Below are 14,421 nucleotides of genomic sequence, written 5' to 3'. Positions count from 1 at the left end.
CACGTGTAGATGAGAATTCCCGGACATGAACAGCTCTGGGTCCAAGTGGCGACTTTACAGGGCTGGCTATATGGACTGCTCTTCCTCTAAGTAGAATGTGAGGTAGCATGTGTACGTCAACCTTGTCTTCTGCTCCTGACCATACCTCTTAAAGGTCCCTCCCCTCCCCATCACACACGCCGTCCCTGCTTTTCCTGCAGTCTAGTTAGTAATTGCTGTCCTCTAGCTCCTGTGCTTATGTGGCTTCCTGCTATCTGTAGGCTGTGGATGTTCATCTGGCACTCAGGGTCTTGGGTACCTGTCTTTCTAGCTGCACCGAGCTCTAGCCCTTCCTCTGAGGTACTCTCTGAGGTGCTCTCTGAGGTGCTCTCTCCATTCCCTCTGCGCCTTTGCCCGAATGCCCGTTTGCTCACCTCCTCTCACCAACAGTTCTTGGCGATGCATTTCTCACGAACTGCTATTTCAGATGCTGTCTTTGACGGTTCAGGTTAGAGAAAGGCAGGATTTTCATACACCGCTGTATAGAGTACCTCAGGGTCATTATCTTTAAAAGATCATAATCTCAAGAAGGAAAAAGCACAGAGAACACAAATGTTCACATTTTGTTTTCATTACAAACATTGTTTAAATTAGTGGACTTTTCAACTATATGTTAGATGTAAAAATTATCCATGTACATTAGAGCCAACTAAAAATAATATCAAAGTCAACCAAGAGGAAAACCGATGGCACTATCCTAAATACATACTCTACCAAGCGTCAGAGCTGACTGATGAAAGTATTGGGCCTGCTGGGCAGGGGCAGGCCTTTAATCTGGGCACTGAGGAGGGACAGGCAGGTGGATGTTTCTGAGTTCAAGGATAGTCTGGTGTCAAAGCGAGTTCCCGGACTGCCAGCGTTAAAAACAAAGCAAACAAACAGTTTGGGCCCTGTGTAAGGTTAATGCGCATCGAGTTAGCAGAAACTGTGGAGACCTGCGGTTCCAGCATTTGTCCTATCTAATGCCGTCTCATGTTCATGTTAGACTCTCTCTGCTCATTACATGATTTCCTCTTTGATCAGGCTTAGGTTTACTGAATTACACTGAAAACATGGCTCTGTGGCTCTGAGCAGGCTCTGCTCTTGTCGGGGACCTGAGTCCGGCTCCCTGCGCCCAGGTCAGACATCTCAGAGCCTCCTGTAGCTCCAGAAGGGATCTGATGCCCTCGTAGAAATGTTGGGGGCACTGAACTCATGGTGCGTGTACCCCACATACAGACACACACAGACACACATAGTTAAAATAATAAGAATAAGCCTTAAGACAGAACTAAGAACTAGAGGACATGAACATTCTACGTTCCTTGACCTTCATTGCCACATGTGTTCTAACAAGACTCTATTGCTTTGTACTCCTGTTAGTAGAATGAGAAACATTGAAAGAGTAAATCTCATAACGTTTTTTCTATTTGTAGACCATTCCTTTGAAGGTCTCTCCATGGTACCACATTTTCAGACCTGCGAGTGTGGGAATGGGAGAAGGATAGGGACATAGACATAGCTTTGCATTTTATTTCACCAAATATAGTTATATTTGATTATACAAAATCAAATGATAAATATAAGTAGTTTTAAGCTTAAAGAGAAACAGAGAAATTGCTACTCTTGCTTCACTGAGGAGGAAATTGTGGCTCTTCTATGGCCAAAAATCCTTAGGGAAGATTCTTGTAGCTAGATGGGAGGAACCCCATTAGTTCGTAGCACTCAGTCCTCACAGTAATACGCCTGAAAGCTGGGCATTGGGGTGCACTTGGGATCAGTCACTCTGCTGCCTAGGCCAGGAGGATTGCCACGAGTCCAGGGCCGCCTGCCATGGTTATACAGGGAAACTGCCTGTCTGTCTTAGTTAGGGTTTTCCTACTGGGAACAGACACCATGACCAAGGCAAGTCTTATAAGGACAACAGTTAATAGGGGCTGGCTTACAGGTTCAGAGGTTCAGTTCATTATCATCAAGGTGGGAACATGGCAGCCTCCGGACAGGCATGGTGCAAGTAGAGCTGAGAGTTCTACATCTTCACCCAAAGCTGGGCAGGAGAAGACTGGCTTCCAGGCAGCTAGGAGGAGGGTCTTAAAGCCCATGCCCACAGTGACACACCCACTCCAACAAGGCCACACCTCCTAATGGTGCCCTTCCTTGCATCAGCATTTTCAAACCAGCACACATGTTTTTACAGAGGCTGGTTGAGAGCATATCCTCCCTGGTGACCTCCCGAGAGTCTGACTACTGAGAGTGAGGTGGACCCTTTTAGAATGATTCCCAGTAGTTGTTCCCTTAAGTACTTCTACCATTGGCCCAACCCACCACCCTGGACGGTAGCTTGAATCTTGCAGTTATACCTGTGTTTGATATCTTTTCTCTTTTTTAAGGAGTGGGGGTAGTGCTCAAGATTGAACCTAAGACCTGTGAATATGAGGCAAGCTGTCTACCACTGAGACACCCCTAGTTCTGTCTTTGAAGTCTTAATCTATAAAAGCAAACTTCAGAAAAAATGGAGTTGTACTATAATTTATCTAAAATTATATATATTTGTTTTAAGTCTCGAATATTTATTAATGTCTTGATAGCATCATGTTGAAGTATGCCTTTTCCTTTTGAGTTTCTATACAGTGTTTATTTGTATTTTTCATTCAGCACATTTACAGGTTTGTGGTCTCCAAAGAGCTATCTCTGACCACTGCTCTGGAGATGATATTTCAAGGCAGAATCCGTGATGACCATCCACAGCTGTGTGATCAGTGTTGCCTGCACCAGCACAGACTGAGAAGAGAATGTGCTGTCGGCTGCTACCTTCTGTGTCTCAGATGTAAATCTCCTGTTCTAACGGTATTTTTCTTTATGTTCTAGATCGGGATTTTAACCAGGACTCCAGAAAGTGAGGTAACGTGCACTCGGGGTCATGATGTTTGTTAGCATGTGTGTGGCGCGTGTTTGTGGACAGTCCCGTAGGAGTCTTTTCCTCTCAATGATTCTTCCGCGCTGCTTTCTCACTCCGTGCATGCCGTCCTCAGTTTAGAGCCAGCTTTCACAGCTTTCACAGCTTTCACAGCTTTCACAGTTTGGCTGATGCATCCCTGCCTGGCTATGGCCACTGCTCTGGGTTCTAGGCCAGGTGTGTGAGCCAGGGCCGCTGAGAAGGTGTGGCTCTCAGGCCTCCATGTGGGCCTGCACATCTGAATTTTGATGTAGTTGAAGATCATGGTTTTGCAAGTGACCAGAAGATGAAAGCTGAAGTAGCTGAGGTCGCTTAGCACCGATGCAGTGGTTTAGGAGGCTGACTCTGTGATTTCTTTATCACGCAGTGTGGCCATAATACATGGTCAGGAGGCCAGGAGGCCCGGGTTTCCTTATTTACTCAAAGGTAGTATTGAGATTTGTGTACTTTTTTTTTTAAAGATTTTATTTATTCATTTTATATATGAGTACACTTTAGCTGTCTTCAGACACACCAGAAGAGGGCATCAGATCTCGTTACAGATGGTTCTGAGCCACCCTGTGGTTGCTGGGATTTGAACTCATGACCTCTGGAAGAGCAGTCAGTGCTCTTAACCGCTGAGCCATCTCTCCAGTCCGAGATTTGTGTATTTTTAAGTTTGGATCACTTATGTATCCAAACTTAAAGGAAGGGCAACCAGGAAAAATACCAGTCTGGAGCCAAGGCCACAAACAAAACCGTGAAGTTTGGTTTAATTTATTAGTATTTTTAAGAGCTTTATATTTTCCTGAAGAAAATTTAAGGTCTAAAAATATGGTTGTAAATTTAGAAGTTCCAAAGGTTGAGCACAGCACAGCACTCTTTCCCCTTAGCTGTTTATGCAGCAGTGTTCAGAGTGGCCAGGCCATGCAGTCAGCCTAGCTGTCCATCAGCAGAGCAATGGCAAAGAAGATGTGCTGTGTATCACAGTGGAGCTCCATGAAGCCATAAGCAGTGATTGTCGTCTGCCAGAAAATGGATCTAACTAGAGACTGTCATACAGAGTAGATCAGGTCAGGCTCAGAAAGACCAACGCTGTGTTTTCTCCCTTCTCGGGTCCTAGACTACATAAAGATACAGGAAAGCATATGTGGGATTGACCAAGCCAGCTCCATCAGTCAGCAGGTTCTCCAGGGCAGGAGTGAGGATTGAAAAGAAAATGGCAATTCGACAACATTTAACATGACCCCAGCCAGTTCGGAGGCCGAAGCAGATGTTTTATTTTCCAATCAGCTTTTATACCTTTAATTTAATTACCTGCAGAATACTAAGATCAATTCTGGGTCAAGGAACAAGCAAGGCTCCTGTAAACACCTTTCTGGGGGCTGGTCAGGATGACCGAGACAAAGGATGCCACACAGGCCTCAGCAGAGCCTGCTCTGAGCTTTGCATTAACTCAAATGTAAATGTTCTTCATCTGGGCCTGTGTCCTGAGTCCAGGCCCAAAGCCAGATTCCTGCCCTGTGCTTCTTTTTTGTCCTGATAATGTCAGATCCCGCCAAGTGTCTAGAAGCAAGTGGCCCGAAAAGGCTCTCCACATGGGATTATCTAGAAGAATAGTGGGGACTAATGGGAGGAGGGAGAGACAAGAGAAGATGGGAAATCTGGGGCACAGGCAAATGTATGTATACTTATATGAGCTGAAACCCAGTGCTGTATATATAATAACTATATGCTAGTAAAAACAGTGGTTCCAATGAATACCCCCCTTCTGTGCCCTCTTCTAGTTAAAGAGGACATACCAGTCAGAAACGTGGGGATTTTGAAAGTTAGGTTTGTAGCTGCTAAAAGCTGGTCAGAGCTGTGGTGCCTCATGCCTGTAACCCAAGCACTTGGGAGGTTGATGAAGGAAGATTATGAATTTGTGTTTAGCCCTGGATGCTTAGCAACACTCTAACCTAACAACAAGCAAATACTTCAAAGACCAAGAATGAATGAATCAACAGATGAATGAAAAACGTGGTTCCTGGAAAGGTGTGACCCATGGGGCTTCCGTACATCACCACAGTGCTGTTGTCTTCTGGGGAGCCCTAAGACACAGACCCCAGATGCTGACTGAGCAAGTCTGGTCTCTCTCTGCCATGACTGACGTTTGAGAACTGTGTGGTTCCTGTAAGGTTCCAGGGCTGAGAGGTGGTCCTTGTCTCCTTCACTAGAATTGCCCTTCTCACTGGCATCTCTGTTCATGTTCTGCTAGGCTCCCGACATTGAGTCCCGTGAAGACCTAATTAAGAGTCACTACATGGCCAGGATAGCAGAGCTCACGTCTCAGCTGCAGCTGGCTGACAGTAAGTCAGTACACTTCTACGCCGAGGTGAGTGGACCCACTGGGACCTCCACTTCTCCCTGACCCTGCTAGAGTCAGGTCACTGTGCTGTTCTCTGTCTGCTGGAAGAAAGCCACCATCACCTGCACTTTTTGTCCACGTGTGTCTGGATTGGTTGTGGCTCACGATGATTAGCCTGTACCACTCCAGAATGTTCATTTCAGCAAGTGTACGACTTCCTGTGTCGTTTCCAAGTTACTGCAAGAGAGAGGACGGAGTTCAGCAGCCTCTCCATGGTCCGTGCTGTGGGCTTTGCAGGATTAGTAGAGATAACTTATCTTAGAGGTAGAGGGCAGGCATAGAAAGGTGAAAGGTCTGGTGCACCTCATGCGTTTTATCTTTACATTTATTTGTTCTGTATGTGTGTGAGCGTCACAGCACAGGTTGATGGGAGAAAACAGCTTGCACCAAACTGTCATCCATCTATGTATGTGTGTATATGTGTATTTATGAGTGTGTGTGTGTGTGTGTTAGAAAGTGAATGATAAGTATTATTAAATACTTAATCATGCAAGATCTTTAAGCCTTTGATTTGACACTTTATAGCAAGAATTAATTACAGATGGTAGGCAGAGAATTACACCACTTATGTTGTCAAACTGAAAAGGAAGGAATGGCACACTGTATTGGGATCTAGCTTTACCTAGGATTGTCTCCAACACTGCAGAAATGAAGAGGTTAGCAGCCAGCCAGTTTGCTAGGGGTGGAGAAGGACTTTGGTTTTCCTGTTAAATAGGACCGAGTCTAGTCCACTGTTTAGGAAGCTGCTGTACCCGCCCTGGATAGGTTGGTCACGTGCTTGTCACAGTGCAGTGTGGGCTGGCAGACGCTGGAGAGCTGTCTTGAGCCATGCCTGCAGCTGACGCCGTCATTTCTGGCTCCCTTTCTGCTCTCTGGGTTGCTGTCCCAGCTGTGACTGTCATCTTCCTGGGGCCTGTGTCTTGTGTTGTCTCCCTCTTGGGAGTTCATTGCTGAGCACAGAGGGAAGCGGTTGGGTTGGCTGTACAAACTGTCCTGAGATTCTCTTGAGAACAAATACTAACTGGGGATTTCAGGCCGTCTGGTTTTCGTGAGATCTGCCTATTCCAGTAAGTGCTTCAGCACGGCTATGGTACAAGGAGGTTTAGATTGCCGGCTATGGTACAAGGAGGTTTAGATTGCCGGCTATGGTACAAGGAGGTTTAGATTGCCGGCTATGGTACAAGGGGGTTTAGATTGCCGGCTATGGTACAAGGAGGTTTAGATTGCCGGCTATGGTACAAGGAGGTTTAGATTGCCGGCTATGGTACAAGGAGGTTTAGATTGCCGGCTATGGTACAAGGAGGTTTAGATTGCCGTAGTTTGCGCTCATCTATAAACAGGAAGTACTGCCCCCTGCACCACTGTGCTGGGACAGACAGCATTCACACACGTCTTCAGATCCTCCCTGGGAAACAATAGTGTGAGATAAATAAAGTTCCCTCCTCTTCCTCTCACTGCTCTGCCTTGCATCCTCTGGGTTAACAACACTCCTAGAGAGACCGCCTGCTCCCCCAGGGGACTGACTGTGAGTCTTGGTGGGTTACCGGGGTGTTTGGTTGTCATAGTGAGACCCTAGTGAAGAACTCAAAGCCAAAGCTGCTATGGCTGGCAGCCTTCGGTCCCTTTTGAGATAACCACTGTCCGTTATCTGTCACCGATATAAATGGGTCCTGTGAAAATGGAGAATGTTCTTATTGCTTGTAATCATTGGTCACTGGACGGTAGCAGGATGAGAGTTTGGAGTGAGTGAGTGAGTGAATGAGTGAGTGAGTGAGTGAGTGAATGAGTGAGTGAGTGAGTGAATGAGTGAGTGAATAAGTGAGTGAGTCAGTGAGTGAGTGAATGCATGAATGAATGAGTGAATGAGTGAGTGAGTGAGTGAATGAGTGAGTGAGTGAGTGAATGAATGGGTGAGTGAGTGAGTGAATGAATGAATGACTTTCGGCTTTGGTGACTGTAACCTGCTAACCTTCCGAGGATAAGATTTGGTGTTTTGACCGTACAGTGCCGAGCGCTCTCTAAGAGACTAGCCCTGGCGGAGAAGTCGAAGGAGACGCTGACAGAGGAGATGAGGCTGGCCAGTCAGAACGTCAGCAGGCTGCAGGTGAGCTCCTGACGTGACCTCCGCACACCGTGCCCTTCACTGGCCACTGCGCGGGGTGCGAAGCCAGCCTTCCCCGGGAAGCAGCAGTCTATGAGTACCATAGGGAAGATCATTCATACAGGCAGAGAGGCTGGCCGTCCTGTTTGTGTCTGGCTTGAAGCTAACTTTAAATTCTCCCATAGAATTTTGTTCTTCCATTTGTTATTTACACTTACCCACAGTTTTCTTTCCCCTTTCTTGAGAACACTCACGAGTGACTGGAGGATTGTGCTGTACATAGTACTCAGTCTTGTTTCAGAACCTGACCTCAGTAACCCTGAGTGGGGCTGCCAGACATACATTTTAATGCATAATTAAATAAGTACATAAGTGGATAAGTCAAATTTCAGTTTCACACCTTGGCTTTCAGGAAGCCCCTGTTAAGCTGGACTGCTGGCCTCTCATCTTGTTAAAACAAGAGGGTGGGCCACATTTTCTGTGTTCTCCACCATGTGTATTCAGCAGAGAGTTTTGGAATGAATGAGTGAGTGAGTGAGTGAGTGAGTGCCCTTTGGCTTTGGTGACCATAACCTGCTGACCTTGATATCAACAAGAGGTAGGCACGGGGAACCCTGCAACACAGCACCTGTTCTCAGATAATCAGGAATCCTGCAGTCTGTTCCAGAGGCTGAGGAGAGCAGGGGGTGGGAGGAGGGAAGGCTGCCTCTGGGAAGGTGCAGAGGCCTGTGCATGTTTGGAAGCATCATTTCACCCTCAGGCTTTGGCAGTTCTGTAGCCAGCCAAGAAGAGAGTGCTTGGATTTTGTAAGTGCAGGTACATGTATGTGAGCATGTATGTGGAGACCAGAGGACAACCTTGGGTGTTGTTCCTCAGGAGCTGGCCGCCTTTTTTTTTTTTTTTTTTGAGACTGGGTCTCTGCCCCGTAGGCTGGCCAGCTTGTCAGTGAGTCTCAGGGACCTCCCTCTCCCGGGGCTGGGATCCTAGTGTGCACCCCCAGGTTCACCTCCTTTAATGTGTGTTCTGGGGAAGGAACTTGGGCCCTCCTACTCCCAGGCAAACATTTTGCTGATACAGCCGCCGGCCCTTCAATTTTGCCAATAAGTAATGAGTGCACTCCTGGGTGGCTGACACATTTTCTCCCAGTTCCTTTAACTCCGGCCTTCCATTCGGCCTGCACCTTAACACTGTGTTAACTGATCAACGTTGTGACAGGCTGCCCTCACGGATGTTTGTACTCAAGGAAGCTGGTGGGTGGTGGGGGGTCTTGACGGCCTTTCTTCCTTCCCTGCTGTTCAGGATGAGCTGACCACCACCAAGAGGAGCTACGAGGATCAGCTGAGCATGATGAGCGACCACCTGTGCAGCATGAACGAGACGCTGTCCAAGCAGAGGGACGAGATCGACACGCTCAAGATGTCCAGTAAGGTGTGTGGGAGGCAGCCTGCCCACAGGCCGGCTCAGGGCAGCGCTAGAAAATGCCGCACGTGCTGTGTGTAAGAGGAAAGCTCTTGGGAACCCTCTTCCTTTGCTTCACTTCCTGTCCCAAAAGAAAATTAAGTTTCCTTGGCTGAGTCGAAGCTATGGTCAGGTCTGACTTGTTGCCTTTTGTCATTGAGTCAGAGTGAGGGGCTGGCAGACAGCCTCAGGAGGGGGATACCGTGCTGTCTGCATAAGACCTCAGTGATGTTTGGGTAACCCTTAGCAAAGGGTTTTCTTTAGGAAAATCTGTATCTCGTTAATTCACAGATAAAAACCACACAAGCTTAAGGAAGCCACTCAAACACCCCATCCCAAACTCTCGACTCTCGGTGACGTCTGCGTTCTGAGACCACAGGCCTCACTGACTAGGTTACACCTTTCACTGCACTTCCTTTTTATTTTTTGTTTTGTGTGTTATACTTTTTTATGTTTTTTTTATTTGCTTTTTGTTTTTGCTGAGGCAGGGTTCTCTGTGTAGCCCTGGCTGTCCTGGAACTTACGATATATACCAGGCTGGCCTGGAATGCAGCGATCCGCCTGCCTCTGCCTCCTGAGTGCAGGGATGAAAGGTGTGCATCACTGCCTGGCTTCCATTACAGCTTTATTCAGTTATCCACCACAAGAAGAAGCAGAAATGGGCAGAGTTGAAACTAGCAAAAAAATAAAGTAAAATTAACTTAAGATCTTCTTCCATGGATCCCATATCTCCTGCACTGTCCTCCTCCTCATTCAGTGTCAGCCTCTTGACTTCTTCTCTGAGTGTTATACCACATCCACACTCAGACCTGTTAGACCATGGCCACCTTCAGACCTGTTAGACCATGGCCACACTCAGACCTGTTAGACCATGGCCACCCTCAGACCTGTTAGACCATGGCCACCCTCAGACCTGTTAGACCATGGCCACCCTCAGACCTGTTAGACCATGGCCACCCTCAGACCTGTTAGACCATGGCCACCCTCAGACCTGTTAGACCATGGCCACCCTCAGACCTGTTAGACCATGGCCACCTTCAGACCTGTTAGACCATGGCCACCTTCAGACCTGTGAGACCATGGCCACCCTCAGACCTGTTAGACCATGGCCACCTTCAGACCTGTTAGACCATGGCCTCCTTCAGACCTGTTAGACCATGGCCACCCTCAGACCTGTTAGACCATGGCCACCTTCAGACCTGTTCTATGCGTCCGTGTTTACATGAATGACTAGGATCCATATATGAGGGGGAACAGTTTCTTTTCCGTTTAGGCTACCTTTATTATTATTATAATTAAATAATTATAGTATTAGAATATTAGCTATAATTATGCCTCCCAAACCCATACATTTTCCTGCAGATCTCATTTCTTTAACAGCTGAGTAATACTGCAAATTTTATATCTCTCACATTTTCATGATCTCTTCATCTGTTGCTAAGCATCCAGGCTGGTTCCTCCCCTTGCTATTGTGAATACAGCAGCAATGAACGTGTATGTGTGGGCATCTCTGGGGTAGGACATGGCTGTGTCTGAACTAGGATTTCACTGCTGTGAGCAGACACCAAGGCAACTCTTACAAGGACAACATTTAATTGAGGCTGGCTTACAGGTTCAGAGGTTCAGTCCATTATCATCAAGGCAGGAACATGGTGGCGTCCAGGCAGGCATGGTGCAGGAGGAGCTAAGAGTTCTACATCTTCATCTGAAGGCTGCTAGCAGAATACTGGCTTCCAGGCAGCTAGGATGAGGCTTTTAAGCTCACGCCCACAGTGACACACCTACTCCAGCAGGGCCACACCTCCTAATAGTGCCACTCCCTGGGCCAGCACATACAAACCATCACAGGCCGTCTTTGTATAAACGCCCAGGAATGGAATAAAACCCTTTATTTATTCTCTGAACTGTCCACATAACCTAGGAATGCTAACCATTTTACCTCCAGGATTCCTGGTGGTTTTGTTTCTGAAAGGTCCTCAGTCTGAGCCCGTCGGTAGATAACTGGGTAATGTGCTTTGGTTGGGGTGCGTTTCCATGTACCCTGTCTGTGTTAGTGAATGGTACTATACAGCTTCTTTTCTATGAATGTAACCTTTAGGGTGCAGGCATTCAGTTCTGTGTGTCATCTCAGGTGGTCACTGCATATCTGTAGGTCAGACATACTTTCCCACCCATCTGTGAATTGATGAGGCAGTAGAGAGGTGCAGCTGCGGCTTTGTCCTGGCGGGTAGACCAGGTGTCTGCTCAGCGAGGTCTCCTTGGAGAATGTACTGTGTTCTCTGCTGGAGAAGTGTGCATTGCATAACACTTGTCATCATCAGTTCAGGATGTTCATTGGCTTCTCCCTGCAGGGAGGTCTTACTCCTGCTCAACTGGGCCACCTCTGTGCTGGTTACCAGCCACCTTGGAGGCAGGAGGTACATACAATGTGGGCAGGCTCCTTTCTGTGAATGCCTCCCCTTACTCTCATGACTTGGTTATATTTCTAATCATGGTCATATTTAGTTTCTCTGTAATTTAATTTATTGTAGCAAACTTTGAGAAGCTAGGTGTAATATTTAAAAAGCAGTGACCTTGTTCCCAGAGGAGTGCTTCATCCTCCTGAGGTACACATACATAGTGTGAGGCGAACACAAGCAAAGTGGACATTATAACATTGTCTCAAAAGAAACTAATCCAAGTAGGAAACCTCTCTAGGTCAGAGTGGTGATCTTAATCATTCTCGGGCCACTCTGGCAGCCCTGGGTTTTGCTTCATGCTAGTCTTAGTCAGGGTTTCTACTGCTACAACAAAACAACATGATTAAAGGCAGCTTGGGGGAGGAAAGGGTTTATTCAGCTCACACTTTCACATTGCCGCTCATCACTGAAGGAAGTCAGGACAGAAACTCAAATAGTAGGAACCTGGAGGCAGGAACTGATGCAGAGGCCATGGAGGGTGCTGCTTACCGGCTTGCTCCTCATGGCTTGCTCAGCCTGATTTCTTATAGAACCCAGGATGGTACCACCCACAGTAGACTGGGCTCTCCCCCATCAATCACTGATTTAGAAAATAGCCTATGGGCTTGCCTGCAGCCCAGTTATGGAGGCATTTTCTTAACTGATGTTCCCTCCTCTCAGATGACTGTAGCTGTATCAGCTTGGCATAAACTGTCCAGCACATGCCTCTACTCACTGGTCACCTTCATTGCTGTAGTGTCCTCTTGTGCCGAGTGACCATTTATCCACTGGATGCTGAGTGCGGTCTCTGCCGTGTGTGTCATGATCTTGCTCTTAGTGCCTGTGCGCTGCAAGTGTTCCCATTTATGTATGGACTTCGTCATTTAGGGACTTAATTGGAATGTAGCCCTAAGAAGTGAATGTCTCCACAGAGAAGAGAACGTTGTGAAACCACCCTGTGAGAGCGAGTTCTGCACCACCGCTCCAAGCTCTGAAACAGTAGTTTTCATCCTGTGGGTTTTGACTCCTTTGGGTGAGGGTGGGGGTTGAATGACCCTTTCACAGGGGTCACCTCAGACCATTGGAAGACACATACTTACATTACAGAATCATAACAGCTATGAAGCTGCAACACAAATAACTTTATGGTTGGGATCACCACATATTAAAGGTTGCATCATGAGGAAGGTTGAGAACCGCTGCTCTAAAACCCGTTTATTTAAACAACAAAATCCATATTTGTGCTAAAACTATTTTGTTTCATGAAATTCCATAAGAAAGGGATTTTGGTAAACCAGGTAATGGCTTGCTTTCCTGTCTTATCTGCCCTTGGCCCTGGGGGAGATTGGATGTGGACATTGGGAGTGGCAAGAGTCTAGACAGTTCTGTGGCTACTGCGTCCCAGCCACCGTGCAGGTTACCCGCCAGCTGCTCTCCTCGTGGGAAGCCACAGCTGTGAGAACACTTCTGAAACCTGGGTTCTTATGGTGAGTGCTTTTCTTTGCACAGGGAAATGCTAAGAAGAACAGGAGTCGGTAGTTGATGACCTCGGCTGGCCAGTGACTGTTCCCTCCAGATCGGCTGCAGCTGCTGCCTGGAGACTCGAGCCAGACTCCACAACCAGTGCTGGTGGCTGCTGGGAAGCCATGTGCTGTTGGACTTAGACTAGCCAGTGTCGTCTGTGACCCTGAGACATTTGTAAACAGCGAGGCGAATGCAGAATTTCATGTTGACAGTCAAATGGAGAACAATAGACATACCCATGGATTGTAGGTTTCCTTACGCTGTTTTTACTGTGCACTTTTTAAAATTAGGATTTAATTTCAGTATGTAAGAACAACAAATATTTTGTATATTTTCAAACTCAATTATATGGTAATGGATTTGGTATCTGTGGAATAGATATATGTTTCTGGATAAAATGCTTAAATTGTCAGATGTCACCACTTCCTGTATTGTCATTTCTTCTTATAATTGAAAAATTGAAAGACATCTCAGATTCCTTTTAAAAGACTCTCTCCTTGCCCTCTCTCCGTCCTTTCCCTTCCCTTTCCTCTGTCCCCTGGGGGTGACAAGCCTTACAGCCCTTTAGAGCCTGTGGCTTTGCTGTCATGTCTGCAGCTGTACAAATAACTGTGTTCAAATAACTGCTAAAGGAAATCCTGTCAATAAATTCATACGCACATGAACCTTCAGTCTGTGACGCTGTGATGAAAGACACTGATGTAGAGGTGACCTTCCTAATCGGGCTGTCCACAGCTGAGCCTGTAGGAGGCCCTCGGCTTTTGCTGTGGACCCTAAGCCCTCAGCTCTCCCTGGCCTGTGGTAGACAAGCTGCTTCAGTGCAAACCCCAAGTGCCTCTCCCTACACCCTGCTCCCCAGGCCACAAACACAGGCTTCCTGCTCAGCCGTTCACCACTGTCCTGCAGAGAGAAAAGTAAGGCTTAGAGGGCTGAGGCAGCCCGGCCACAGTTAGGAACACATGCCTGCGCCTGCTCACCAAGAGGCCTTTGGACGGGCATCACACTGCAGGTGCCTCATATCTGGAGGTAAACGGTCTCTCAGTCACTCCAGGACTTCATCCTGCCTGCCTTCCACACCTCATTCAGAAGCCTGTAAGCTGCTAGCTTCTTAGATCATTTCGAGGCCGGATACAATATTTCCCTTTGGCATACATTTTCTTTTTTAAAAAGTGATGTATGTGTGTATGTACATATGAGAGCAGGGGCCTGTAGGAGCCAGGAGTGTAGGCTCCCCTGCGCTGAGAGCCTTAGGTGGTTATGAGAGAGCTGTTCTGGGAATCGGGCTCTGCCAGAGCAGTGACCACTCTTAACTGCCACCATCTCCAGCCCTTGGCAAGACTTTTTCTTCTCTGACTTCAAAAGAAATTCATTTTTATTTTTTCTGTGTTTTACTTCTTTGCCTACAGGTATGTATGTACCACACCTGTGCCCGGTGCCTGGAGAGGCCAAAAGGGGGCATTGGGTCACTAGAACCAGAATTGCACCCTGTTAGAAGCTGTCATGTGGGTGTTGTGAACTGAGGCCAGGTCCTCTGCAAGAG

At 47.2% G+C, this 14,421-nt stretch overlaps 1 protein-coding gene across 3 annotated transcripts in view; it reads left to right on the top strand.

Moving 5' to 3' along the window:
* Positions 1–13,546, top strand: part of Ppp1r21 (protein phosphatase 1, regulatory subunit 21) — a 69,241-nt gene extending 55,695 nt beyond the window's left edge. For 2 of the 3 annotated variants that reach the window (NM_001271305.1, XM_087553662.1), the window contains 5 exon segments: positions 2,887–2,919; positions 5,211–5,327; positions 7,366–7,464; positions 8,761–8,889; positions 12,867–13,546. In NM_001271305.1, coding sequence (NP_001258234.1) covers positions 2,887–2,919; positions 5,211–5,327; positions 7,366–7,464; positions 8,761–8,889; positions 12,867–12,896 — 408 coding nt within the window. In that variant the 3' untranslated portion in view covers positions 12,897–13,546. 3 annotated transcript variants of the gene reach the window in all.
* The last annotated feature ends 875 nt before the right edge of the window (positions 13,547–14,421 follow it).

The sequence above is a fragment of the Rattus norvegicus genome, chromosome 6, assembly GCF_021556685.1.
Source record: "Rattus norvegicus strain SHRSP/BbbUtx chromosome 6, alternate assembly SHRSP_T2T, whole genome shotgun sequence".
NCBI classification, from domain to species: Eukaryota; Metazoa; Chordata; class Mammalia; order Rodentia; family Muridae; genus Rattus; species Rattus norvegicus.
Note: the sequence above shows the minus strand (reverse complement) of the source record. Positions and strands in the feature narration are given on the sequence as shown.